This window comes from Schistocerca cancellata, chromosome 1 (genome assembly GCF_023864275.1).
Source record: "Schistocerca cancellata isolate TAMUIC-IGC-003103 chromosome 1, iqSchCanc2.1, whole genome shotgun sequence".
Classification (NCBI taxonomy): domain Eukaryota; kingdom Metazoa; phylum Arthropoda; class Insecta; order Orthoptera; family Acrididae; genus Schistocerca; species Schistocerca cancellata.
Genome location: NC_064626.1, coordinates 555,420,492 through 555,448,347, shown reverse-complemented (window position 1 = coordinate 555,448,347; position 27,856 = coordinate 555,420,492). Strand labels below are relative to the sequence as shown.

General features: G+C 42.3%; 1 protein-coding gene across 2 annotated transcripts in view; it reads right to left on the bottom strand.

Annotated features, from left to right (window-relative positions):
- Positions 1–27,856, bottom strand: part of LOC126180665 (ras-related GTP-binding protein C) — an 89,148-nt gene that overhangs the window by 31,318 nt on the left and 29,974 nt on the right. For both annotated transcript variants that reach the window (XM_049924711.1, XM_049924712.1), the window contains exons 2-3: positions 24,494–24,654; positions 1,980–2,208 (exon numbers count right to left, since the gene is read on the bottom strand). In XM_049924711.1, the coding sequence (XP_049780668.1) occupies positions 1,980–2,208; positions 24,494–24,654 (390 nt within the window). The remainder of the gene's footprint in view (positions 1–1,979; positions 2,209–24,493; positions 24,655–27,856) is intronic.

The window sequence follows — 27,856 nt, the reverse complement described above, 5'->3', positions numbered from 1 at the left end:
GATATGACTATCTTTTTTTTGTAATATATTTGCTTTGATGTCCGTATAACAGTCTTTAATATTTTGCAGTATTTCTTGTAATGTGCTATAGCATCAACATCGGAACTGTTTCGGACTGACAGATACAGTTTTCTTTTTGTTTTACAAGGTACCCCTATTCCTCGAGTAATCCATGGCTTCTTTGTAGACTTTACTCTAACCTTGGTAAGTTTTGGGGGAAAACTGTTCCAATAAGGTAAGCACTTTATTAGCAAAAGTGTTATATTTTTCATTCATGCCATGTAAACATCAGCCCAGTGGATGTCTCTGAGGAGTGTCCTAAAATAATCAATTTTTGGCTTACTGATTACCATCTTGAGCTCAGATTTAACAGATTTCATATCCTGTTCAGTATTAACATTTAACAGAAGGAAATACATGTCACGGTCTATGAGGCCATTGACTATTGGTTTTGTAATATAATTTTGTTCATTGGACTTTTCTATAAAGATATTGTCAATGGCCGTTTGTGAGCAATTGGCTACCCTAGTGGGGAACTTTACAGTGGGAATTAAGTTCAGTGATAGTGTTACTAACTCAAATAAGTTCTTATCGGGCGAGTCTTTAAGGAAATCTACATTGAAATCACCAGCAACCACTATTTCTTTGTTTTTGGTTGTTAAATGGGCCAGTACAGCTTCAAGGTGGTTTATGAACAGATTAAAGTTACTTGCAGGTGCTCAATATAAACTTAATATTGTGAAGCATTTTTTGTGAAATTCTACTTCTGCTGCACATGCTTCCATATGCTGTTCTAGGCAAAATTTATGAATGTCTATGTTCTTAAATTTATGACAGTTCCTGATGAATGTGGCAACTCCTCCTTTCTCCATTTCTGATCTACAAAAGTGAGATGCTAAGCTAAACCCTGTAACACTTAAAAGTTCTAGACCAGTGGTCACATGATGTTCAGAGAGGCAGATTATGTCAGCTGGGTTTGAAGACTAATTCATCTATGCAGATAATTAATTCATTTATTTTATTTCTCAGTCCTCGACCATTTTGATGCAATAAAGACAGCTGACATTTCACATTGACTGAGTTAAAATATCTGCTGACTGTTGAAAATTCTTAACCAATAGCTGTTTATGCTGATGTAATAAGCTAGAATTATGTTTTTTGGTTTCCTTCTCAAACTGAAGGTTTGTCTCAGTTCTAACCTGTCTTAAAATTTGGTTTCTTTCTGCCCTCCCTACCCTAAACCACCCTACCTAACCACCTCGAATCCACATATTAATTAAATTATTGATATACCTGAGAATGGAAACAATTATTAATACCAAAGATCTACCAATTATAATTTTAGAAAGAATTACTTAACATAATTAAGATAGTTCAGCCAAATTTATATACTGGAGCCCCCTGAAATCTTGGTTTTTGGTGACAGACTGAACTGTAGCACAGTCTGAGGTCTATGTCAGGTTGGAAGATGACAATCTGCTTGTGAACTGGTGAAGCCAATGAATGTTAAAGCAGAAAATTTGGGTGTGGTAGGGAAATTGACTGGTAACGAAGCAGACTGTTTAGGTCTGTGCCACATTGAAAAAATACAAGGGGGAGGGGGGTTACCATTGTAACTGTTACTGATGGTTCTTTTATTTAGAATGTAATAAGAAATGATTATTTGCATCAAGTCATATAGATCTTCACAGAGCTGTAAGGCAGGTTACCGACTGATGAGTTGTAGTAGTGCTGGAGGGGATGGGCAAAGTTGATGGTTCCAGGAAGCCACACTGAACAAAGCTGTATATGTGCCTGCAAACCAGGCAACACAGTGAGCACATGGAGTTTCAAAAATAATTACAGGCTGTTATCTCTTGACTAACTGAAGTGTCAATCATAAAGATATTTCAATCTAAGTATAGAATGAAATACATTATTAATGTGACATTCTGCATTTTCTCTTAAATTTACTAAGCAACTACAAATAATGACATTACCTGAGCATCTATAACAAAAACCAGAGCTCCACACCCTCCAAATATCATATCAGAATCAAATGACTGGTCAAAAAAATCAATCTGACCAGGAAAGTCCCATATTTGGAACTGCACAAAACTTGAGTTTGAAATGTCATCTTTAATGATCTTGTTTGTACTCTCCAGAAATAGTGTCTCGTTGGGTGACATTTTGTGGAAGACCACCTTTTGTATTGAAGATTTACCACTCCTACAACAAAAGAAAATAAAATGCAAATCAAGTTGTCAAAGTAACTAATTACTTATGTTAGTTTTTACATTTTTTTCCCAAGAGTGTTACGCTAAACGTATTTGGTCACAGAACAAAACATCTTCAAAACTTCCATAATACATATTTCTAAAAGAAATTTACAAGGCAGAAATCACTAAGAATGTAGCCTATACTACATATTTCTGAAAGGAATGTACAAGGCAGAAATAACTAAGAATGTAGCCATAACAATGCAACTGCAGATGAAAATTGCACATTGTTGGTGCATAACTTTGTTGATAGTCCTAGAAAAATATGACATTAAAATGTGAATAGACATGTCCAAAAATGGGGTCAACAAGAAGAAAATAGGTATTAGACAGAGTCACTGACAACCATTGTAGGTCAAACTAATTATATTTTTGAATAAAATACACAAATGAATATAGCAAATATTAAGTTTAAGCTTGTTTGAGATTTTCACGATATTACATGCCCATACAAAAAGGGTACCCACATATATTAACACCACAATTTACATAAGTTGTAACAGGTGATTCAAAAGAAAAGAACAGATTTCAGTTGTTTATTACAAACAAACAATAAAAGATGAAACACACTGCACAGGTCACTAGATAGAGTAATGTTCAGAGTTTTCACAAAATTGCACAGTTGTTTGTAGCAACAGGACGACTACACCATAAGAGAAATCATTTCGTGTGTTGGAATATGCGTGAAGTAAATCCATTATTCTAATGTAATGTGCATTCCGATGTGATTCAGCAAGAAGCTGCCTCTGCACAAGCAGATTTGTGACTGGTGTATGAAATTCTTGGAAGTTGGTTGCATATGCAAAGGAAAGGGCACTAGTTGCCCACGCATGTCTGATGAAAATGTCAGGTATATCTGAGATGTGTTCACATGGAGCCCTCAGAAGTCCACAAGATGGGCAGGCCAGGAACTTAAACTTCCCAAAACAATGGTGTGGCGTGTTCTGGAAAGATGCCTGCATGTGAAACCCTACAAGTAGCAATTACTCTGTAGGAATCAACATGGATTCCGGAAACGGCGATTGTGTGAGACCCAACTCGCTTTATTTGTTCACGAGACCCAGAAAATATTAGATACAGGCTCCCAGGTAGATGCTATTTTCCTTGACTTCCGGAAGGTGTTTGATACAGTTCCTCACTGTCGCCTGATAAACAAAGTAAGAGCCTACGGAATATCAGACCAGCTGTGTGGCTGGATTGAAGAGTTTTTAGCAAACAGAACACAGCATGTTGTTATCAATGGAGAGACGTCTACAGACGTTAAAGTAACCTCTGGCGTGCCAAAGGGGAGTGTTATGGGACCATTGCTTTTCACAATATATATAAATGACCTAGTAGATAGTGTCAGAAGTTCCATGCGGCTTTTCGCGGATGATGCTGTGGTATACAGAGAAGTTGCAGCATTAGAAAATTGTAGCGAAATGCAGGAAGATCTGCAGTGGATAGGCACTTGGTGCAGGGAGTGGCAACTGACCCTTAATATAGACAAATGTAATGTATTGCGAATACATAGAAAGAAGGGTCCTTTATTGTATGATTATATGATAGCGGAACAAACACTGGTAGCAATTACTTATGTAAAATATCTGGGCGTATGCGTGCGGAACGATTTGAAGTGGAATGATCATATAAAATTAATTGTTGGTAACGCGGGTACCAGGTTGAAATACATTGGGAGAGTCCTTAGAAAATGTAGTCCAACAAAGGACATGGCTTACAAAACACTCGTTAGACCTATACTTGAGTATTGCTCATCAGTGTGGAATCCGTACCAGATAGGGTTGACGGAGGAGATAGAGAAGATACAAAGAAGAGCGGCGCGTTTTGTCACAGGGTTATTTGGTAACTGTGATAGTGTTACGGAGATGTTTAGCAAACTCAAGTGGTAGACTCTGCAAGAGAGGCGCTCTGCATCGCGGTGTAGCTTGCTCGCCAGGTTTCGAGAGGGTGCGTTTCTGGATGAGGTATCGAATATATTGCTTCCCCCTACTTATACCTCCCGAGGAGATCACGAATGTAAAATTAGAGAGATTCGAGCAAGCACGGAGGCTTTCAGACAGTCGTTCTTCCCGCGTACCATAGGCGACTGGAACAGAAAAGGGAGGTAATGACAATGGCACGAAAAGTGCCCTCCACCACACACCGTTGGGTGACTTGCAGAGTATAAATGTAGATGTAGGGGATGATGATGTTTGGTTTGTGGGGCGCTCAACAGCGTGGTTATCAGCGCCCGTACAATTACCCAATCTTTGCTCAGTCCAATTGCGCCACTTTCCTGGATGATGATGAAATGATGAGGACAACACAAACACCCAGTCATCTCGAGGCAGGTGAAAATTCCTGACCCCGCCGGGAATCGAACCCGGGACCCCGTGCTCGGGAAGCGAGAACGCTACCGCGAGACCACGAGCGGCGGACGAAAATGTAGATGTAGATGTACTGCAGGAATTGCATCCTGGTGACCATAATAGAAAGTACGAATTTTGCAATTCAACACTCTAGGAAATGGCTGAGGACAATTTTTCTGAATGACTCGTCTTTTTGGACAAATCAATGTTTCATCTATCGGGTAAAGTAAACTGCCATAATTGAAGAATTTGAGGATCACAAAATCCAGGTGTCGTCATCAAATATGAGAGACTCATAGAAACTGAATGTGTTTTGTGTCATTTCTGTCCACAAAGTTTATGGACCTATCTTTTTTGAGGACACTGTGATAGGAATGTCATACCTGGACATGCTGCAAAATTGGCTGTTACCTCAATTTCGTAAGATTCCAATGTTTTCATTTTTATGCATGACTGTGCCCTGCCACACTTTCACCTTGCAGTGTGGTTTTATCTTAACAATACCATTCCATGATGTTGGATTGGAAGGGGTGGACAACAAGATGTTGTGGGGACGGCAAATCAAAGACTGTGTTTCATTGGCAGAACAGAAAATGCAACAGATGTACTAAAGAGACTGCCTACACTATGCTTGTCTGTCCTCTTTTTTAGAACTGCTGCGTGGTATGATATCCTTACCAGATAAGATAAACGGAGTACAGGAAGTTCAAAGAAGATCAGATTGTTTTGTATTATTGCAAAATAGGGGAGACAGTGTCACTGACGTGATACAGGATTTGGAGTGGACATCATTAAAACAAAGGTGTTTTTTGTTGCAGTAGAATCTTCTCACATCCCTATCTGTTACAGTCAAAGCATTAAAGATGGGAACAGACTCACGGAGGAAGCATAAGAATCTGTTCAGTTATTCTTTTGCCATCAGGTAGCATCAAGGATAAGGAATCCTTATGTCCTGCCACCATCAGCATTCTACTCCTTAAAAATTAAAACACAGGATGGATGAAAGAGGCTGCCTACACCTCAAAGCAATTATAACAGAGAAAACGGGTATGACGAAGATGGACAGCAAAGGAGGTAGGGTAGAGGGGGCTCCACTTGTCCAGAGTCCAATGGGGGTGACCCATCCCAAAAGTAGTTTAAAACATTACACTTGAGAATAAACACCACTTTCTCTGTGGAAACAAAGAAACAGTTAAACTGTCTATACATCAGTCAATATCAGAGATAAAAAATCCAAAAGACCGTGCTGGGTGTAGAGCACCGGGAGGAGGCAGCATCCCACCAAGATGTGAGCACTCCGCAATCACAACACTGGGGCAGCTCATTACTCTCCAATAACAAAAACCACTTCTACAGAGAAAGCTAAGAACCAGTTCAACTGTCTGTAAGACATCCACCAATGTTATAGGCAAAGAATCCAGAAGACCACACACAACATGGCAAACCAGGAGGGGGCATTCCATCAGGATATGAGCTGCTGTCTATAAGGCTCTGCAACCACAATGTGAGGGTGGCTTGTTACATAAAATAAAACTATGGGTTAATATGGTATGACTGATGCAGAGGCAACATAGAATGATGGATTTTTCCAGGAGGAATGGAAGGACAAATACCATGAAGCAGTAGTCTCCTGGATAGTGTGAATTTTGTTAGAGGGAGGAGTAGCCCATCAGATAATGTTCCACCTCTGAGTGTGGAGACACCTTACATGCACTCACAAAATCCACACTTGGAATCATCAGAGCAAATGGTGGGCAAGTAATTGCTTCTCTAGCCCAATGGGTGGCCGTTCATTCCCTGGGTTACCCCTATGATTTGGGGCCCAGAGGAAGACAACTGAGCAGGTAGTACAACTAATGTCAGAGAGAAGCTCGTGTACAGTAGATATCATATGGTAACAAGAGTGACATCAATAGCCTAGAGACACCTCTCACTATGCCACTACAAATTAAAACACATTTGGAGGAGGTCTGTTTAATAAAAGATAGGGCTCTGCTAATGGCTATCAGCTCCACCAAAAGAACACTGCTCTTTCCTCATAACGAATGTCGTTTCTGAGTAGGGGAAGGGTTGGGGTCTGGGAGGGAGATTTAAAAGCATATCCTATACTATCCATGGTTTCATAACAGTCACTGTAAATTTTTGTAGCACAATTTCTCCTGAAGAACTGAGATCGACAGATGACGAAAGGTCATGGGGACGACAAATTTTATGTCCTTGAAACAGACTAGTCTTAATTCTTGATCTGGGTACTGACAACAGTTGTTGTGGTCATCAGTTCAAAGGATGGTTTTGTGCAGCTCTCCACACTAATCTATTTTGTGCAATAGCCTCTTCCTCTCTGCATAGCTACTACAACCAACATCCATTCACACTTGCTTACTGCATTCAAACCTTCATGTCTCTCTACAATTTTTACACCCCATACTACTTCCCATTATCAAATTGAAAATTACTCGATGCCTCAGAATGTGTCCTATCAATTGGTCCTTTCTTTTAGTCGAGTGTCCGTCACTCGTGGTAGTGTTCTCGCTTCCCGAGCATGGGGTCCCGGGTTCAATTCCCGGCGGGGTCATGGATTTTCACCTGCACCGAGATGACTGGGTGTTTTGTTATCTTCATCATCATCATTCATCCCCATTACAGTCAGAGGAAGGCAACGGCAAACCACCTCCATTAGTACCTTGCCCAGTACAGCAGTGCGGGTCTCCCGCATCGTTCCCCTACGCTTTGTCAGGCAGCATGGGATTGCATTTCCATTTCCATTTAGTCAAGTTGTGCCATAAATTTATTTTTACCCCAGTTTGATTCAATATCTCCTCATTTATAATTTTACTTACCAATCTACTCTTCAACTTTCTTCTCCAGCAACATATTTAAAAAGCTTCTATTCTCTTCTTGTCTGGATAACATTTCACTTGCACACAAGGCTACATCCCGACATAAGCCTTCAGAAGAAATTTCCTAATCGTTACACTGATCAGATGTTAACAAATTCCTCTTTCAAAGATACTTTTCTTGTTACTGCCAGTCTGCATTTTGTACCTCCTTTCTTGAGCCATCATCAATTATTTTGCTGCCCAAAGCAAAACTCAAACTACTTATATTATAAAATTTCCTAGTCTAATTCCTCAGCTTTGCATGATTTAATTCAACTACATTTCATTTCCTTGTTTTACTTTTGCTGATGTATACCTTATAATCCACTTCTATTTCTTTCATTTCCTTTGAGTCTTATAACTGCACATTACTGTCTGTAAAAGTTGTAGATAACCTGTTACTTCCTTTATTTTATCCCTGCAACTGTTAAAATTTCAAAGAGTGTAATCAATCTATAAACGTCACTTTGCCTTTCTTTGACCTATATTCTAAAATAGATCATAAAGTCAGTATCACTCCGCTGGCTCTCGTCTCAATACTTTTGAGTTAATGTCGTCTACTCCAAGGGCCTTGTATCCACTTAGGTCTTTCAGGACTGTCAAATCATCTTGCAGTTTCGTTATCTCCCAATTCATCTTCATCTACTTCCTCTTACTCTTCTATAAAGTTGTCGACAAGTTGGTTTCCCTTATATATATCCCCTATATATTCCTCCATTTTTTACTTCTTTGCTTGTTTCTGGCTTGCCATCTGAGCTCTTGATATTCATACAGCTGCTTCTCTTTTCTCCAAAGTTTCTCTAATTTTGCTATAGTCAGCATCAATATTTCCCATAGTTATGTATGCTTCTACAGCCTTTCATTTGTACCCTAGACATTCCTACTTAGCCATTTTGCTCATCTCATTTTTTAAACACCTTTATTCCCTTTTGTCTGTTTCATTTTATTTACTTCTATTTCTTTTAATTTCAACAATTACATTCAATATTTGTTGTAGTGTCCACAGATTTCTACTAGGTCTTGTCTTTTTTTCCTATTTAATCCTCTGTTGCCTTCCCTAAATCATGTATCAAAGCTAGCCATTCGTCTTCTATTCCCAGTTTCAGTCCAACACCTCCTAATGCTTTCTCTAAAACTCTCACCAATTTCTAGTTCCTTCAACTTCTTCAGATCCATGTCCTTAACTTCCTACCTTTTGTAATTTCTTCAGTTTTAATCTGCATTTCATAAACAATAAACTACAAAGTCCACATCTGCCCCTGGAAATATCTTATAGTTTAAAATACTTGTTTCAAAATCTCTGTCTTTACATTATATAATCAATCTGAAACCTTCCAGAGTCTTCAGGTCTCTTCCACATATACAACATCCTCATACGATTCTTAAACCAAATTTAAGCTATGATTAAATTATGCTACCTGCAGTTCCTTTCTCCCAGTTCATGTTCTCCAGTTAGTTTTCCTTGTCTTGCTTTTCCTACTACTGAATTAGTGTCCCCCAACACTATTAAATTTTTCTCTCCTTTATCTTATCTACATTCTTTAAATTGTTTCATAGCTGTGTATCTAGTGGCATGTAAACTTTTACTACAGTCGCAGGTGTTGGCTTTATGCTTTTCTTGGCTATGATAATGTGTTCATTACACAGTTCATAATAACTTACCAATACTCCTGTTTTTTCATTCATTGTTAGGCCTATTCCTGCATTCTCTCTATTTGATTTTGTATTTATAACCCTGTACTCACCTGACCAGCAGTCCTGTTCCTATTGCCACCATTCTACACTAATTCCCACTATACGTAACTTTGACCTATCCCTCTACCTCTCTAGATTATCTAATCTACCTACCTGATCAAACATAATACTCTAACGTGTAGCATGCCAGAATTGATTTTCCTGATAACTACACTCTTCACCTGGAGACCTGAATGAAGAACTATTTTTACCTCCAGAATATTTCATCCAAGGTGATGTGATCATCATTAAGGCATAGGGTTGAGCTGCATGACCTTGGGAAAAAAGAATAACAGCTGTGGTTTCCTCGTGCTTTTAGCAGGTTGCTGTACCTTGCTGCACCAGCACAGTGCACATTAGCTAATGTAACAAGACCAGATCAGTCAATCCTCTACACTGTAGCCCCTGTAACTATTGAGAAGGTTGCTACACTTCTTCAGGAACCATGGGTTAGTCTGGCCTCTTCTTAGATACCCTTCTGTTGTGGTGGCAGCTATCCATATTGTAAAGGCATAAAAGCTACCCCACCTTGGCAAGGTCCATGGACCATGAGGGATGGACTAACCAGTTACTGCATGGATACATCGGCAACACATTCTTTAAAGGTTGGGGGGGGGGGGGTTATGTCTCAGCAGAGGCATATTTCAACTGATAATGCCACCTGGGATATAAAATATAGATTGGCGATGGCAAGGATAGCATTTTTGAAGTAGAGAGATTTGGTAACATCAAGTATAGACTTAAATGCCAGGTAGTCTTTCCTGAAAGTATTTATATGGAGTGTAGCCATGTATGTAAGTAAAACATGGATAATAAACAGTTTAGACAAGAAGAGAATATAAGCTTTTGAAATGTGGTGCTGCTGAACATTATGTGGGTAGATCATGTAACTAATGAGGAAGTACTGAACAGAATTGGGGACAAGAGGAATTTGTGGCACAACTAGACTACAAGAAAGGATCAGTTGGTACAATACATTCTGAGCCATCAAGGGATCAACAGTTTAGGATCGAAGGGAGGAGTGGAAGGCAAAAATCGTTGAGGGAGACCAAGATATGAATAACTAAGCAGATTCAGAAGGACATAGGTTGCACTACTTACTCAGAGATGAAGAGGCTTACATAGGATAGAGTAGTACAGAGAGCTGCATCAAACCACTCTTTGGAGTGAAGACCTCAACAACAATCCCACCTGAGAGTAAGTGTCAGGAGGTTTATGCCCCTTGTATGTAAAAACAACCTGATAAGTCAAGCGAATAGAAAATTGTTGTATGGTAATTGCGTACGTGAGCAAGAGGTGGTAGCATTGGAACTAAAGAGATAAGATTCAGCTAGGAGACTGTCAATGAGACTAGTCCAGAAAACTCCAGTGGCCAGCCTTACTCTGTAATAATAATGATGATGATGATGATCAGAGGTGAGGAGCACTCAAGATCATGGTCATCAGTGCCTTAATGTAAAGTCAGGATGCTAATCTCACAGGCAGGGACGAAGGCTGCCACCACATGAAGAGCAGTTTACAATGTATTAAAGTCTGCCTCCCTTCCCCACCAATTTAGGGATGAGGCCTGACAGTTCACAAAATTTCACCACTCTTGTAACATTGGAATCGCTTTCTCCGAGGATGACGGGCAGATCTCCAACGAGACTGAGGGTTGTCCAAATATCAGTATGTAGAACACATGTTGCCAAAATATCCTGTACTGACACTGGCACACCACAAACTTCACAGAGTAGTGGTTCCTCGCACTGAAGGAGGAAGCCAAGTGTTAAAGCACTACGTCCGATGCACAGTCTGGTAAACAGAACCTCCTTTCAGCGGTTAGGCTGACATGAAGTCTGCCATGCCTTTGTGGTCGATTTGAGTAACTGCAGTTTGTTTTCTGTCAACTACAACCATTCGTTCTCCCACTGACACATGATGCGTCCGTCAGAAAATGAGATGATGGCGTGCAACAGGATGGGCCACTGAAGCACAACACCAGCCCGACATGCTTTCTTGGCAGTTTTGTCGGCCACGTCGTTTCCCTCTATCCAGATGTGGCTAGGTACCCATCAAAAGATCATCTCCTTACCGCGGTTTCGGAGCCACTGCAAGGAGTCATGGATGAGCTGGATCAACTGGTCCATGGGATATATTTGGTGAAGTGCTTGCAGTGAATTACGCGAGTCGTAACAGACAAGAAACCTTGTACGGTGATGGCTGTGAACCCTCTCCAGTGCCATCAGAATGCCATAATTCTGCATCATAATTTGTAAATTGTTCCGGAAGACGCACTTTGAAAATCCTATCAGGGAAAACAGGAGAACAACCGAGGACATTCTCTTACCGAGATCCATCGGTATAAACAACAAACTGTGGTATGTACTTAAAATGGCTGAAAAAAATTGCAAAAACATAATCTGGAGTACAAGTTTTCTTGTACTGTGTAAAGTGTAAAACAACTTTGGGCTTCAGAATATACCAAGGTGACAATGCGTCCCATCGCTGGCTGTGTATTTTAATGCCCGAGAGATCCAGATCCTTGAGACAGTCTGTAGTACGTATTCCAAATGGCTTTGTCGTACGGCGCCAATTCCTGAACAGCTATTCTGGGTTGGACCACTAGCTAAATACCAATGACTGAGGTGACGCTTAGATTTTTAGTGCTTGTCGAGCCAAAAGGATAAGTCACCAAATCCAAAGTGATGGTTCTCCAGCCACTGAACACAGACTCTGAACTGGGCTGTTCCAAAATGCTCCAGTCGATATCCAAATGACTTCAGGGTTGACAGCGTCTAACATCTTGAGGTAGAAAGCACGGGCTAATCCGTAGACCATGCTGCCATAATCTAAATGTAATAGAACAAATGCCCTATAAAACTGCAAGAGGTGGGACCTGTAAGCTCCCCATGTTTTTCTGCTATGGCATTTCAAAAGATTCAATGACTGGAAGCCTTTTGTTCATAGGTCTTTCAGGTGTGGGAACCAAGTTAATTTTGAGTCAAATAATAAACCCAAAAAGTGCGCAGTTTCTTGAAAAAGTAAAATATTGTCCCCCATTGTTGTTAAGGCTTTGACGAGCACAGTTAAAATTGACAAATGTAGTCCTCTCTGGCGAGAACCGAAAACCAGTTGTCCTGGCCCAGGTTTCCAGCCTCCTGATAGTTAGCTATAGCAGCCTCATTGTCGTCGTTGATGTCATAAGATCAGAGGAAGAGTAGAAGTTTGCAAAGTCATCCACAAACAAAGAGCATTTGACAGGGCACCCGACTGCAGAGGAAATGCCATTGATAGTGATGGCAAACACTGTGACACTGCCTGGGGGGACCCCATTCTATTGAACACAGCAGTCAGACAAGGTAATCGAAAATGCGATATCAAAAATGCCGATCCTCAAGAAAGAATTAGATAAAAAGTGGCAGCTGTCAACGTAGTACCCATTCATGAAGTTGGCGAAGGATGTTGTACCTCCAAGAAGTGTCATACGCTTTTTTGAGGTCAAAAAATACAAGGCAAATGGTTTCAGCATAAGAAGGACTCCTGCATCGCCACCTTTAGTAGAATTTAAGTTGTCAAGGGTGGAGCGGTAGTGCCTGAAACTGCAATGGGAGCGGCTCAGGTGACTCTCGGGATTCGAGCAGCCAGAGGAGGCGGCGGCTGACCTTGCGTTCAAGAGTCTTATACATACAACTAGTAATGGCTACACTTTGGTAGCTTTTAGGTGCACTACAGTCCTTGCCTGTTTTCCAGAATGGAATTAATATTGCCTCCTTCCAAGTTGTGGGGTACTGTCCATCAAACCAGATCTGACTGAAACAGGAGAGGAGCTGTCCTTTTGCTTCAGTGCACAGATGACAAAGCATGGCATAATGGATCTCTGGCTGCAGACAAAGCTGATTCCAGTTCCCACATAGAGAACAGAAGGTTGTAGACTTCCTCATTACGGGAGAAGAAATTAAGCTTCATCACCTCTATAATCGTACGGAACACCTGAGAAGCAGGAGTTTATCTGGTTGATGTAGTGACAGTAAAAAAAGTGTTCAGCTACAACCTGAGCGATGTCTTCTGGTGTGTCCACCAAGATCCCATTACTTCACAAGGCCTTAAGGAGAAGTGTACTGCCGTAGCCATAAATCTGTCTTAGAGAGTCCTAAACTTGCGCAGTAGAAGTGGACCAATTAATGGAAGTTGTGAATTCCCTCCAGGAAGCCCTCTTCCATTCTTTTATTACTCGCCTTGCATGTGCTCTTGCAGATCTGAAGGCATAAAGGTTTTCTGTAGTTGGACTGTGTTTGAAGTTCCACAGAGCTGTTCATCTGCTCCTGATTTCCAATCAACAGTCGCCATTCCACCAAGCTACACGCTGTCATCTGAGGTGGTTACTAGACCAGGGGAGGGACTCTGTGGCAGCCCGTCAGACCTCACAAGTGATATGCACCACCATCTCCTTTGCACAATCCTTTTGTTCAAAAATACCCTGTCGACTGTAATGCAACCAATTTTCCCTTTGTATCATTCATCTGTGTTGTCTCCTGTCAGCCACTGTCCTAGTTGGAGACAGATCCACACTGGGAAGCGGTCACTAGAAGGTAAAACTGTAGCCACTTCCCACTGAACTGAGTCTGCAATTGCTGGAGAACAAAAACAAAGGTCAATGGCTGAAAAAGAACCTGTACTGTGGAAAATTGTGTCATCTGACCCGTGTTTAGAAGGCAGATATTCTCAGAATGGAAGAGTCCCTGGAGGACAGCACATTGTGTGCATTAAAATTCCCCACAAGGAGGAATGGGTGTGGGAGTGCCTGGAAGAGTTCTGCCAGTGGGTCTGCATTCAAAGTATCATTAGGTGGAAGGTTCAATGAACACACTGTGAAATTAAAGAGTGTGAAAACTTTCACTGCAATTGCTTGTATGGTCGTCATAAGAGCGTCAGGATAGGAGTGGCACCTGTCATCAATGAGAACAGCCACTCCACCTTTAGCCCTCTCTCCAATAATATTGTCCTTCCAGTATGGGTGGCAACCCCGTAATGCAGGTTTGTCGGTGACTAAGATGCTTTTCTTGTAAGTACATGCAGAACAGTTTCTCCTGAACTGGGAGCTGTAATTCTTGCACATGTGAGCAATATTGATTTAAATACCACTGCAACACAGAAGTCACTGTGGAAGCCATTGTTTAGCAAAGATTGTTCTTGTCTTTCTTCCTCGGAGGTGGAGCTTTACCGGGGAGGTCAGGGGGAATGTTAGCCAGTTCCTGGCTCTCCAGTTCCTCTGATTTGAAGTCCATATCCTCAAGAGTGTAATCACCATCAGAGAAGGAGAGAGCGTGCCGATCCGAAGGTTTAACCGCCACTTTCTTGGACTTGGAACCACTTCTCAAAGGACTTTTTCTTTACTTATGGGAGTAGTTGGTTGCTTGGGTTGCAGGGACAGCTTAGTTGGCTTCTGGTGGTGGGTAGTGGTATGTGGCTTAGGTGGTAAGCCCATTGGTGACAGCTTCCGAATGACTTCTGTTTCAAGTGGAGCTCGGCAGTAAAAACACTGCAGCCAGCCAGCAATGAGTGTTGTTCATAATGATCCCCTAGAGTGAGAGCATAACGAACATGACCAGCAACCGTCAGTATAGACGTCAGAGCCTTGAAACGCAGCAAGGATTGAATCAAAGCGGCAGCGAAGAGCCTCAGGAGGGACTGAGTCCTTAGGACCCTGTGCCAAATCAACCTCAGGAGGGACTGAGTCCTTAGGGCCCTGTGCCAAATCGAGCCAAAGGCACGGGCGGGGCACACATCACGGGGGTATGCGCAGACGGGCCCGGAAAAGAGGTGGAAGATGGAAAACCTCAAGCCCAGAGAGAAGAGCTCTAATGCGAACTGCTATCGTACACCCTGACCGGGGCTGCCGTTCCGGAAGATGGACGACCGACTGAGGGAACAGGAGACGATAATTGGGATGCCCGGGCAAGCTACAAATGTGTGTAGCATAAGCGGCTGGTAATCGTTGGCACCGGAACCACAATGGAGGGACACCTGCCTCCACAAATATGCTGTTGACAGGGCTTGTTCAGAAAGCTGCAGTGGTGAGTCGGATCCTGCTGTGAAGGATGGGTTCCAGCAACCGCAATCTGGAAGGGGATGCCGAGCCATAAGCCAGGCTCCCATAATCTATATGTGACTGATTTAACGCCTGGTACAGTCGTAGAAGGGTAGACCGATCGGCACCCCAGCTGGTGTGGCTTAAGCAACAAAGAGCGTTAAGATGGTCCCCAGCACGTCTGTTTAAGCTGCCGAATATGAGGCAGCTAAGTCAACTGGGTATCGAAAACCAATCCCAAAAACCAATTAGTCTCCACCACAGCAAGAGGTTCACCGTCAAGATAAAGCCATGGCTCAGGGTGAACAGAGCGTCGCCGGCAGAAATGCATAACACAGGTCTTGGCAGCCAAAAACTATAGGTCATGCCACAGCCCAAGACTGCGACTCGCAGACAACACCATGCAGCTGCCGTTCAGCAGCTGCAATGCCAGTGGAGCTATAATATAGGCAGAAGTCGTCAGCATAAAAGGATGCTGAGACAGACGTTCCCACCGCCCATTAATTGCAATTAAAAAGATGCACACACTTAATTCAGATCCTTACGATACCCCATTCTCCTGAACTCTGGAGGAACTATGGGAGGCCGCAATTTGCACGCGGAAGGTATGAAGCGACAGAAAATTAAAATTTTGTATGAAATTGGCAGTGGACCCCGAAGACCCTTAGTGAACCCACCCTGAGACGGAGACAGAAGGCCCCGAGACTCGAGTACACAACTCAACCACCGGCTCACCATGCGTTCGAGCAACTTGCAAAGAACGTTGGTGAGGCTAATGGGGCGGTAGCTGTCCACCTCCAGTGGGTTCTTGGCAGGTTTCCAAACAGGGATTACAATGCTTTCCCACCATTGCGACGTGAACTCACCCTCAACCCAGATACGGTTGAAAAGGTCTAGGAGGCATCGCTCGCAGTCCACTGAAAGGTGTTTGAGCATCTGACAGTGGATATGATCTGGCCCGGGAGGCGTATCAGGGCAAGTGGCTAGGGCACTTTGGAATTCCCACTCATTGAATGGAGCATTGTACGATTCAGGGTGGTGCGTGTGAAATGAAAGGCTCCGACGTTCCAACCGCTCTTTCAGGGAGCGGAAGGCCAGTGGGTAATTCGCAGAAGTAGAACTCTGAGCAAAATGCTTCGCTAAGCGGTTTGCGATTGTGTCCGAGTCAGTAGAGACTGCTCCATTCAGTGAAAGCGCAGGGACGCTGACGGGGGTCCAATAGCCATAGAGTCACCTAATCTTGGCCCAAATCTGCGATGGAGAGGTACCGAGGCCAATGGTGAAGACATACTTTTCCCAGCACTCCTGCTTGTATTGGCGAATGATGTGGTGGTCTCACACATGGAGAAGTTTAAAGGCAATGAGGTGTTCCAATTAGGGATGTCGCTTGTGATGCTGGAGTGCCCGCCTGCCATCTTTAATCGCCTCAGTGATCTCAGGCGACCACCAAGGCACAGTCCTCCACCGAGGGGACCCAGAAGAAGAGGGAATGGCAGATCCTGCAGCAGTAACGATGCCTGTGGTGACCAAGTGAACCCCCGCATCAATGGAGTCATTGAAAAGAGGCTCAACAGTGGTAACGGAGGTGAACAAGTCCCAGTCAACCTTATTCATAGCCCATCTGCAGGGGCGCCCAGAAGAGTGATGCTGTGGCAGTGACAGAAAGATCAGAAAGTGGTCACTACCACACAAGTCGTCATGCACACTTCATTGGACAGATGGTAATAGGCTAGGGCTGCAGATCGAAAGGTCAATGGCTGAGTACGTGCCATGCGCCACACTGAAATGTGTGAAGGCACCATTATTTAAAAGGGAAAGGTCGAGCTGTGCCAATACTTGCTTGACGATGCTGCCTCAGCCTGTTGGCACTGATCCACCCCACGGAGGGTTATGGATGTTGAAGTTGCCCAGTAACAGAAAAGGTGGTGGCAATTGGGCTATTAGCGCAGCCAGGACATGCTGTGGGCACCACCATCCGTTGGAAGATAGAGACTGCAGACAGTTAACAGCCTGAGGCTTTGACACCCAAACAGCGACAGCCTCTAAAGGTGTTTGTAGAGGGTCAGACTCGCTGTAAAGAGAGTGAAGGACGTAGATGCAGACGCCACCAGATAACCTTTCATAAGCTGCCCGGTTTCTATAATAACCCCGATAGCCACGGAGGGCGGGGGTTCGCATCGCCGAAAACAAAGTTTCTTGAAGAGCAATGTAGAGGAATGGGTGAAGGCTGAAAAGTTGTCGGAGCTCAGCAAGATGGTAGAAAAAAACGCTGCAGTTCCACTGGAGGATGACACTGTACATGGCCGAGAAAGGCGTGAAGGGACCGGGGAGGCAGATTATGCCGCTGGTCATCTGCTGCCACCAACTGAGCACCTGTACAAGTGCTATCCATTTTGTCTGAGGGACCAGCAAGATCTAGGTCCTCAGCCGATGCCAGAATCTCCATCTCATCCCCAGATGCAGAACTTTAAGGTTGCAGTGAGGTGGGTGCCACCGCAAGTTCCTTGGTCTTAGAGGTCTTCTTCTTGGACTTTTCTCGCTGCTCCTTGGGTTTCACAGGCTGGGAGGGCTTCAAAGATTCAGTCTCTGGGACGGAGGAGGATCGCGAAGCCCTACGACCAGCTGCTTGTGGGCACTTGTGCCACTGTCGGGCGTCATCCTTCCCACTTGTGGAAACCTGGAAAGGGAGGGACCCAAGGGATCCCTTACAAGTGAGAGGAGCTAAAGAAGTTGGATGCTTCTCCAGCTTAGAAGTGGGATCCGGACGTCCCCGATGGGGGAGGGGGGATGTTCCTGAGGTAGGTGGCACAGGAGCAAAACAGGGTGGGTAGTGCCCATCACAGTTGTCGTAGCGGTGGCATATAAGGAAGTCATTCGCACAGGATGGAGTCATTCTTATTTCCTCCTAGCCTCAGTATAGGTCAGTCCATCCAGGGTCTTGTATTCCATGATTTTCCGCTCTTTCTGTAAGATCCTGCAGTTCGGCGAGCAAGGTGAATGAGGCTCTCCACAGTTGACACAGATGGGAGGCGGGGCACATGGAGTATTGTGATGTGATGGGCATCAGCAACCTCGACATGTGAGGCTGGAAGTACGGCAGGAAGACATATGGCCGAACTTCCAGCACTTAAAGCACCGCATCGGGGGAGGAATATAGAGCTTGACATCACAGCGGTAGACCATCACCTTGACCTTCTCTGGTAACGTATCACCCTCGAAGGCCAAGATGAAGGCACCAGTAGCAATCTGATTATCCTTCGGACCCCAATGAACGCGCTGGACGAAATGAACACCTCGACGCTTTAAATTGGCGCACAGCTCGTCATCAGATTGCAAAAGAATGTCCCTATGGAAAATAGTACCCTGGACCATATTTAAACTCTTATTGGGTGTGATGGTAACTGAAACATCCCCTAACTTGTCACAAGCAAGTAACGTTCGTAACTGGGCAGAGGATGTCTTTTTTATCAATACTGACCCAGAGCGCATTTTGGACAAGCCCTCCACCTCCCTAAACTTGTCCTCTAAATGCTCTAAGAAGAATTGAGACTTTGTTGTCATTAAAGTCTCCCCATCAGCTCTCGTACAAACTAGGAAGTGGGGCGAATAACTGTCACTGCCATCCTGAGCCTTACGCTCCTCCCACAGTGTGGCCAGGGAGGGGAACATTTTGTGATCGTATTTCTGAGCGTTGAATTGAGCCCGAGAACGCTTAGAGACTGCTGGCGGCTGGCCACCATCAAGAGATGATGTACTAAGCTTCATTGCGGGTCATCCGCCCTGATGCAACCCACTCTGACCAAGGGCCCTCCCCACGGGCGCCACCCAGCCGCGGCAAGGGCCACCTGGCAGGATGGCCATTGCTGGGAGTCCCAATGCCCCAGGGAGATAGGCATCTACTCCTAGGCATACATGGGGAGTTAACAGCGCACGCATCAGCAGAGCGATCCCTGTGTTGTCAGGGGGCTACAACCAACAGGGTACATGGCAGCCCTACCACAACGGACTGGCTACCATGTTGGATATCAGGTGCAAGGAAGTCCATGGTCGTCATCTCCACAAAAAGCAACAGTGCATAGTGGAAATCTTACCCAGGAATGTATCCTCGCCCAAGAGATGGAGAGTGAGCGGGACAGCAATACGACGACGAGAAAGCTGGCTAAAGGTCTCAATGCACGATGGACGCAATGCACCATGTAAGGCGCCCTTCCCCAATTAGCTTGTTCTTCGGAAGACTTTGGAAATATTGTGGTCAAACCTGAGAGGGGACCATCACATATAGGTCGAAATGTTTGAGACTTCTTTTAATCGCCTCTTACGACAGGCAGGAATACTGTGGGCCTACTCTAACCCCCAAACCCACAGGGGGCACCTAGTAAATATGGAGTACAATAGCATGATCCGCACTCCAAAAGATGTAGGTTAGGAAGCATTGAATGTTAAGCTTTCACATGCAGGTAGTCTTTGGTTGACAAATATGTGGCAGCCAATTTGCTTTTCGTCAAAGAAGAGCACAAAAAAATTGGGATTTCACTATGTCCAAGTGCTTGGTACCCAAACACAGTTCTGGGTCAGGATAAATCGTGGCAGGATGACAAAAATGTTGTACTCAAGTTTTTGCAGCAGATAATTGGAAGCTATGGGAAAGATTCAAAGTGGGGCCCTTCAGATTTATCATTCTTTCAAGTAGTTTGCAGAACATGTTGGTCACTAATCAGTCAGTAGCTGTCGATGGATGTTTGGTTTTTTCCTGGTTTACAGGTTGGTGTGATGACACTATCTCTCCACTGTGAAAGAAAAACATCGTCTTGAAGATAAGGTTAAAGACCTTAAGTAGATTGAGCCTGTTAGTCACATTCAGATTTTGGATCATCTGATTATGAATCAATTCAGGTCCAGGGCTGTATCATGTGACAAGAGTTTGAAGCAGTTCCCAGTCTGTGAAAGGTTCACTATACAATTAATTATGGGGATAAAGTATAGGGGAATGTCTACTTATCTTTTACACATTTGAAAGAGGAGCAAAGTAAGGGGAGTCAACAACGTTGCAGTGGGTCATGAACTGTTCAGCAGTAAACAATGCATCATTAGATTTACCACCATAAGGGGGAGACCCAGAACACTTGTTTACCTTTAACGGCCTAGTAAACTACAGAGCATGATCACACCTGGGATGACGACATATATGTTTCCAAGGAGGAGACATAGTGTTGCCACCATTTCTTCTCACTGTGTTTTATTATGTAGAAGTCATTGCACACAGATGCTTATAAATGATGAGGACGTTCTGTGAAGGCTGTCGCTTGAGGCACTGCATAGCCCTTCAATGATCCCGAATAGCTATTGTAATGTTGTTACTCCCACTTGGCACCAGTCACCAGTTTAGAAGGCTTGTAGAAAGTGGGATAATAATTCCAGCAACACATGTGATTGGGTCAGAGACGTCTTGCACAACCACGTCAAGGCAATCAGGTGGAGGGGGGGGGGGGGGGCAACTAATGGCAGAGGTTCATAACCGCCAGTTGGCCTTCAGGAGAGCCCAACGTGGAAATTGGTCCATTGAGTGCTTTCAAGTAAATGGAAAGGTCACTGAGACATGGTCACAGGCACAAAGTTCATCATGTAGCAAAGCCACATGACTGGAGATAGAGATCATAATTTTGATAGCCAAGAAGGTGCTTTGGGTATCATGTAAAAGGGCAGATTACCATCACTGAGTAGACAGATCAAGATTGGAACAAAGTTCATCAATCAAAAGGTCACTACTAAATGATGATGTGTGGCCCCTACCTCCACCCACAGGAGAAAGTACACATCGAAGTCCCTAAATACACAGGAGGAAAGGGAAGGAGAGTTTTCAGATTAAGGTGGCCATCTACAGGTATGTGCCCTGCTCCAATGCCTGTGTGAATCAATGCCAATACCACTGGGACAGCATACAAGAGACATACTTTCTCCAAGCTTAAAAATGTGAGAGATGATCTGAGACTAAGTTCCTGGATTTTGTGTTCCTTAATACAGGTAACATTTCTGGGATCAGGGAGGGTAGCCATCTCTACATTCGACACAAGAAGGTGGTAGCTCACAAGGTGAGTTTTCTTATATTGGCCAATCAAGTTGGCGCAAATTCGGTTTTTTTGCATGGGGAAGACATATACCCGAAGCATTGGCATTTAAAGCACTGAATCAGGGGTGGGAAACATGTCTCCACATCACAATGACACACCACAATTCTGACTTTCTCAGGAAGAAAATCTTCCTCAAAAGTAAAGATGAATACTCTAGTGTCAATCTTGTCACACAAGATTACGGAGTAGACCCATCTCTTCTTCATCTGCTTGCAGCATTAAGGACCAGTGAAAAATTAAACCCAGTACCAAGGGTCACGCTCTTATGGGGTGTTATGGTAACAGGCTTCCAAAGAGAGTAATACTTCTGTTTTAATAATGACAGAACCACTTCTTTAGTGACTAAGGGAAGAGATTTCTCCAAATATATTTCCAATTTTCTTCTCAAAGGACATCAGCTCAATAGTTAGAATGCAGCCTCCAGCAGTCTGGGTGTAAACCAGGAACTGGAGGAAGTATGTTACTGCAACTTGTTTATTTTTGCTTTCCTCCTACAGCATGGCCACGAAAGATAAGTTAATAATGACCATAATAATCTGCACTAAATAATTCAGCTCTGTTTGAAGAGATGGAGTGTTATAGCCACCAGATGATAACTTTGGTCTTTTTACTGTGCCAAATATCCACCATTCCACCGTCTACTCCGAGCGACGACTCTTCTCTACAGGAGCCATCCAGCCAGAGCAATGGTCACAGGGCTCGATGGGCATTTCCCAGGGTCTAGTTGCCCCAACATGAACGATGGCACCTATTCTTAGGCAGATGTGAGAAGGTAACAGCTTGCTCATCAATAGTAGGTTTCCTGCACAGTCAAACATCTGTAAGTGAGCAGATACCTGACAACCTCGCCACAGGGACTGGCTACCATGCTAGACAATTGAGTGAGCATCACTACATAGCCTGTGCTTGTGTAAAAAATTTTGGAAAGATAGAGATCGAACCCAGATGTAAGGACTGAACAGAGTTAACCAAAATATGCGGTGAGAAAAGCCATAATCTATGCGCTATGAGCAAATTAGCTTGTCAGCAGGGAATCTGTCTTAAAGATCAAGTTTGAGGAAAGATAAAGTAGGAAAGCAAGAAGTACAGTGGCTTGCCGGCCCCATGCTTGATATACACGTACTCACAAAATAGTTATGAGCCCCCCCAGGAGCAAATCAAAAACTGCTACTAGCTAAATCAGTACTGCGTTGCTCCATCCGGTGCATGGTAACATACTTAGACCCACCTTGGCATGCTGTCCACATGATGTTCAAGGCGTTGCTACTCAAGCCAGTCCCATTTCCCGACAATGGCCCAACTGAGGTCATCAGAATCTGGAGAGTGTTTCTGTGATGCCATACTGGAAGTTGGACCTGGCCCCAAGTACATTCTGCCACATTCATGTTAGCAGATACGACAGGTACCATTAAGCCATTTTCTACCTCTTGGAGGAAGGTGTTCTCAAGACAGGTGCAGTTTGTGCATGCATTATCATTTTGATAGGCAAACCAATGGCCAAAATGTTGGCTCTATGGTTAGAAAATAGGTTGAAGAATATTGTTCCTATAGCACACAGCCACCAAAGAACATTCAACAGTGATGAGTCATTTGACGTCTGTCCATGATACCAGCCCACAACATGACCGAATCCCCTCTTTGCTGGCGCTGTAAGACTGCATGCCTGGGATGTGACTTGGTATCTGGCTACCTCCATACTATTCTTCAACAGTAATCAGGCATCTGACAAATCTTGCACTTGTCAGTGATCAAGAACTGACACCATTCGTCAACTTCCCATTTTAGGTATTCCTTTACCCACCTTCTTTGTGCACGATAGTGTTGGTGGTGATGGGGGTTACTATTGCTTGTAATGGATGCCTAGAGGACAAATTGGTCACATGTAGACACTTGTGTACTGTCTGCATTGACATGGTCCTCCCAGATGCTTCCAAAATGACAGCATGTAGTTTAATTATATTCTCCTCTCACCTACAAACCATAATTTATATGCAGTGACCAACATCATCTTGCGTTACTGACTGCAAGCAAACTCTAAGTGGTAAATTTTTAATTTTTTGAGTCATACAGTAGTGCTTGAACATTCAAATGATGATGCTGTGTTGTACATCAATTTTGTGAGCAACTTCCTTTGCTGACAATGCACACAAGATGTACACTTGAAAGGCCACCTGAGGTGTGGTGATAGACAAACAGTGTTTGCAAGCCCCATTTTTCCATTCAAGATCAGTAACTATCGGAAACACAATGACATACAAAACAAATCGCTGAAAGGCATAATTCCCTCATTCAAAGGTGAATAAATGTCTCTTGCATAAACCATATAAACCATCATCTAGATCCATTCATGAATATTATGGCTTCAAGTAGTGTCATAGCCTCCTCAAAATTAAGTATTGTCTACATAGAAAATGTGCTATATTGCCAACACCAGCACAGTTGAGGTGAGCATTCAGTATGAAAGCAACCAAGCAGCAGCCTGGATTTTATGACTTAGGTAAGATGAACATTAACCACATTGGCAGAGCAATAATTCACTTCATCATCAAAAACACTGGTGTTCAAATATTACAAAGGTGTCTCTTTGTAGAAAGTGCAATTCAATAGTTTAGAACACATTTGTAGCAAATAAACATGGCAATACACTAGAGATGTTCTTAAAGATCAGCCCACAATCTTCACCTTTATGAATACTTGTTGATAATATATTTTAACACACACCACCAGGAAAAATGAGAGTGGAAAAAATTAAGTTTTTGAACAGCAATTCCTAAAATGCCTCCTGAACGAATAATGTTTTACTGCTTTGGACAGGAAGGCTTTAGGAAATCTGTGACCATACTGGCATTGAACAATGAATGGTATAATTCTAATCTTCATCACCAAAATAATTTTACTTCTCTTCACACGATGTGTTTCAGGACAACCCCAACATCATCAGACCTATTAAAATCAATACACAGCATCCTGTTTTTCACTACTCCACATCGTTTGGACCTCATTTTTGTTTTCATAATGAAAACATGCATGAATTAGTATGTTAATGTTACTGCTGATAATTTATTTTATTTCTCACCTCCGAAGGCCCATCAGCAATATTCTCGGTTTCTGCTCACCAGCCAGAGGGCCTGGGGGACCATCGCCATCCTGATCGAAGGGACCATATCCAAAATCTTTAGGAAACGAACCAACGTCATACCCTGGAGCATATTGGTCATCTTCATCTTGTTCATACGACTGTAAACAAATGGTGGATCACTTAGCTTCCTTAAAGCACACATGACCACAGCAAGACAGATAGTTCCATTAACTAACCATCAGATTACTTTTAAAACATCTTATATAATTATATAATACTTTTAATTGTACCTTACAAATTTTATTGTTGAAAATTTTTTAGGTGTACTTAATTCTCTTTATAACAAATTCATCATATGCTGTTGACTAACTATTCTTACTATGTATGAGAAGTGGAAAAGTGTGGTAAAGACTGACGTCTTCTGTATGTATTCTTAAATCTGATTTCAATAAAATACATTTCTTTTATTTAAAACAAGAAAGCTGATATGCAGGAATTTTATAACATAAAACACATTTCGTTCTTTTGGCATCTAACCAAGACATCAGAAATCAGAATCTTATGGAGAACAATAGTGAATCGTGGAACAGTAAGAGCAACATTAGACGGCTAATGGGAAGTAAGGCAGATGTGGAATAACACAGATTTTAAAAAATGAAACAGACAAAATTAAGAAACTCAAAGACAAATAAACTGGATTACAAACCATGACAAACAAATAAACAATGAGAAGGGTGATTTTAGACAGGAAGTTCAGATCCAAGGAAATGTAAAACTCGGCTAGGAGGATACATGAAAACCCTTTTTATTAAACTGACTAAGGTAGTCCAATGGTGATAAAATGTAAGTAAATAAAGTACTACAGGTAAACCTATTTGTTGTTAACAGGAATAATGATAACTGCTTTACATAATACAAATAAAACAGTTTCCTGTGTCAGTCACTTATTTATTTTGCGGTTATGCATTTCAATAGTTCACACCATCATCTTGTATTTGTATTTATCAACAATCGCAGCCTTCATAATGCCGTCCTTTATGGACGAAATATTCATTTGTGCTTTACATAATCATAGAACAGTTCATCATTAGCAAATATACAAAAGCTTAGCTGTTTCTTAGTAAGCCCATTAATTGCGAGTTGTAAATGGATTAAAATCAAACATGAATGCATCATCAACTAGCACAGTTTAAAACTAAACAATCAAAATCGTGTAACTTTCGAATAATCCATATAAATCAGGAACACAGAAAAGCAGTTTATGACAAATTCCTGGGTATATATCAAGAAAAAAATTTAACCTAGTCTTCTGTTATAAGCTACTTGGCAAGAAAGCTAAACAGTCTTGCATTTGCAATGACAATGTTGTCTCACAAAAGTGATGTGGACACCAGGAAAGTTGTTTACCACAGCTACTGTGAATCAATGGTAAGAAGATATGGCACAATCTTTCAGAGGAATGCAAATAATGTAAATAGCATATTATTACTTCAACAAAACTATTATTAGAAATATGTGTAATATTACACCTATAAATTTATGCCAACCTTTATTCCGGGATCTAAAAATTTTAACTATTCAATGCATTTACATTTCTTCAGTTCCATTATTTATATTGACAAATCTCCTGTGCTTTAAATTAATGATTTACACAATGATGTACATAATGAGAAAGCAATAAAATTCTGATTCTTTCATATGTCAAGTCATTAAAGGATTGTCACCAGAAAACGTTGAGCTTTTGCTAACTTGTTCTTTTATTAATGAAACTCTGTGCCTGTGTAACTGACCTCTTGTTAATGGTATTAGTGTGTCTAATGCAAGATTAAGGCATTATCGCATTACTTGTGTTAATGCCAAAGTGAATTAAGGTCAAATTCTTCACAAGTGTTGGTGAAAGTAGGCAGTCCATAATGAAACTAAACTACATTATCCAAATACAATTACGAGACAAATTATACTGTTTGAAAGAATATCTAAGTTCACTGGATTACGATCCAACATACGCTTTCAAGACTACGTCTTCAAGAAGTACACAGATGAAAAATGTAGAACTGAATAAAAAAACATTGATTATGTAGTGTATGACTTTGTACTCAATGGAAACGAGAGATGGGCTTCAGAGGAGTGCAGAAGTTATTGTCATCATAGGAAAATTGGACAGGAGCAGAAATGACTAGCAAACACGATAACACAATAAACAAAGATTTACTTAACTTGTCTCTCTCCAAACATACGATGACTCGTTATAAATAATGCAACAAGATACAGAATCCAGCTCATAAAATAGCAACTAGGGTTAGACTTGCTGTCCTAAGCACAGACAATCGTGTCATCTTGAAGTGGCTCAGAGCACGAGTCAGGTGAGTCGCAACTGCTGGCTATCCTGAGGGCTGAGGGCACTCCTAGTCCTATGCCACTGTAGTCGTGGTTCAGTGGGCATAATCAACTTGGTCCACTGGATCCCACACAATCATTATAGGCACTGGACAGAAACTTGCAATTCTGTTGCCAACTGTGATACACCAGTAGACTGGTAACAATATATTATACAACAGTTTATATAACGATGAGCTATATAGCCCAGCAATGATGACAGCATATTAGTGAAATGCATCACACATGGTGTTGATGCTTCCCAAGTAGTGGACACACAATCCCACTGCCTGCTGCATATGACCAGTTGAATCTCACAAGATGCTTCAACTCCAGTCATGCATTCTCAATGAATCAATGCCCTTGCAGGCTAACCAAGGTGCTCCTTTTCAGCCTCTTCAGATTAAGCCTTAGCATATTTACTGCTGGGAAGTGCAATCTTGCTGAAACTGGGTGATTTATAGTGGATACTGCACCCTCACAGGGGGTAATGTGGAATTTTCCCATTATATGAAGATCAACAATAAGGACACATTAAATGCAATGAAGCACACAAAAAAAGAGGCTCTTCGCAAGGACAATACAGCCCCTCCAGCAGTGATATCAGTTGATGCATATTTGTTAAATTCAGGTTACACTGAGTTTCCAAAGAATAAAGGATCTTTCAGCTCTCTTAAGACACATCACAATCCAATGTTTTGGAGCCTCTCCCAGTGTCTAGTTTCCTACAGCCTCTTACTGAATTTTTGTAACAGAAAGGCACCAGTAGTTGACATGTTAAGAAACAAACCAACGCCAATTTTATATTTAAGAATATAATTTAATAATACATTCAAATTACTTTAATATATAGGTTACTTTATTGCTTTGGGGTGGGATATTTGAACAATCTAGCATATCACAGAACTTCAAATTATTAAAAAAAAAAAAATTACATAAATTATTGATGGTGGAAGCATCAGTAGCTGATAACAGTACTTGGTA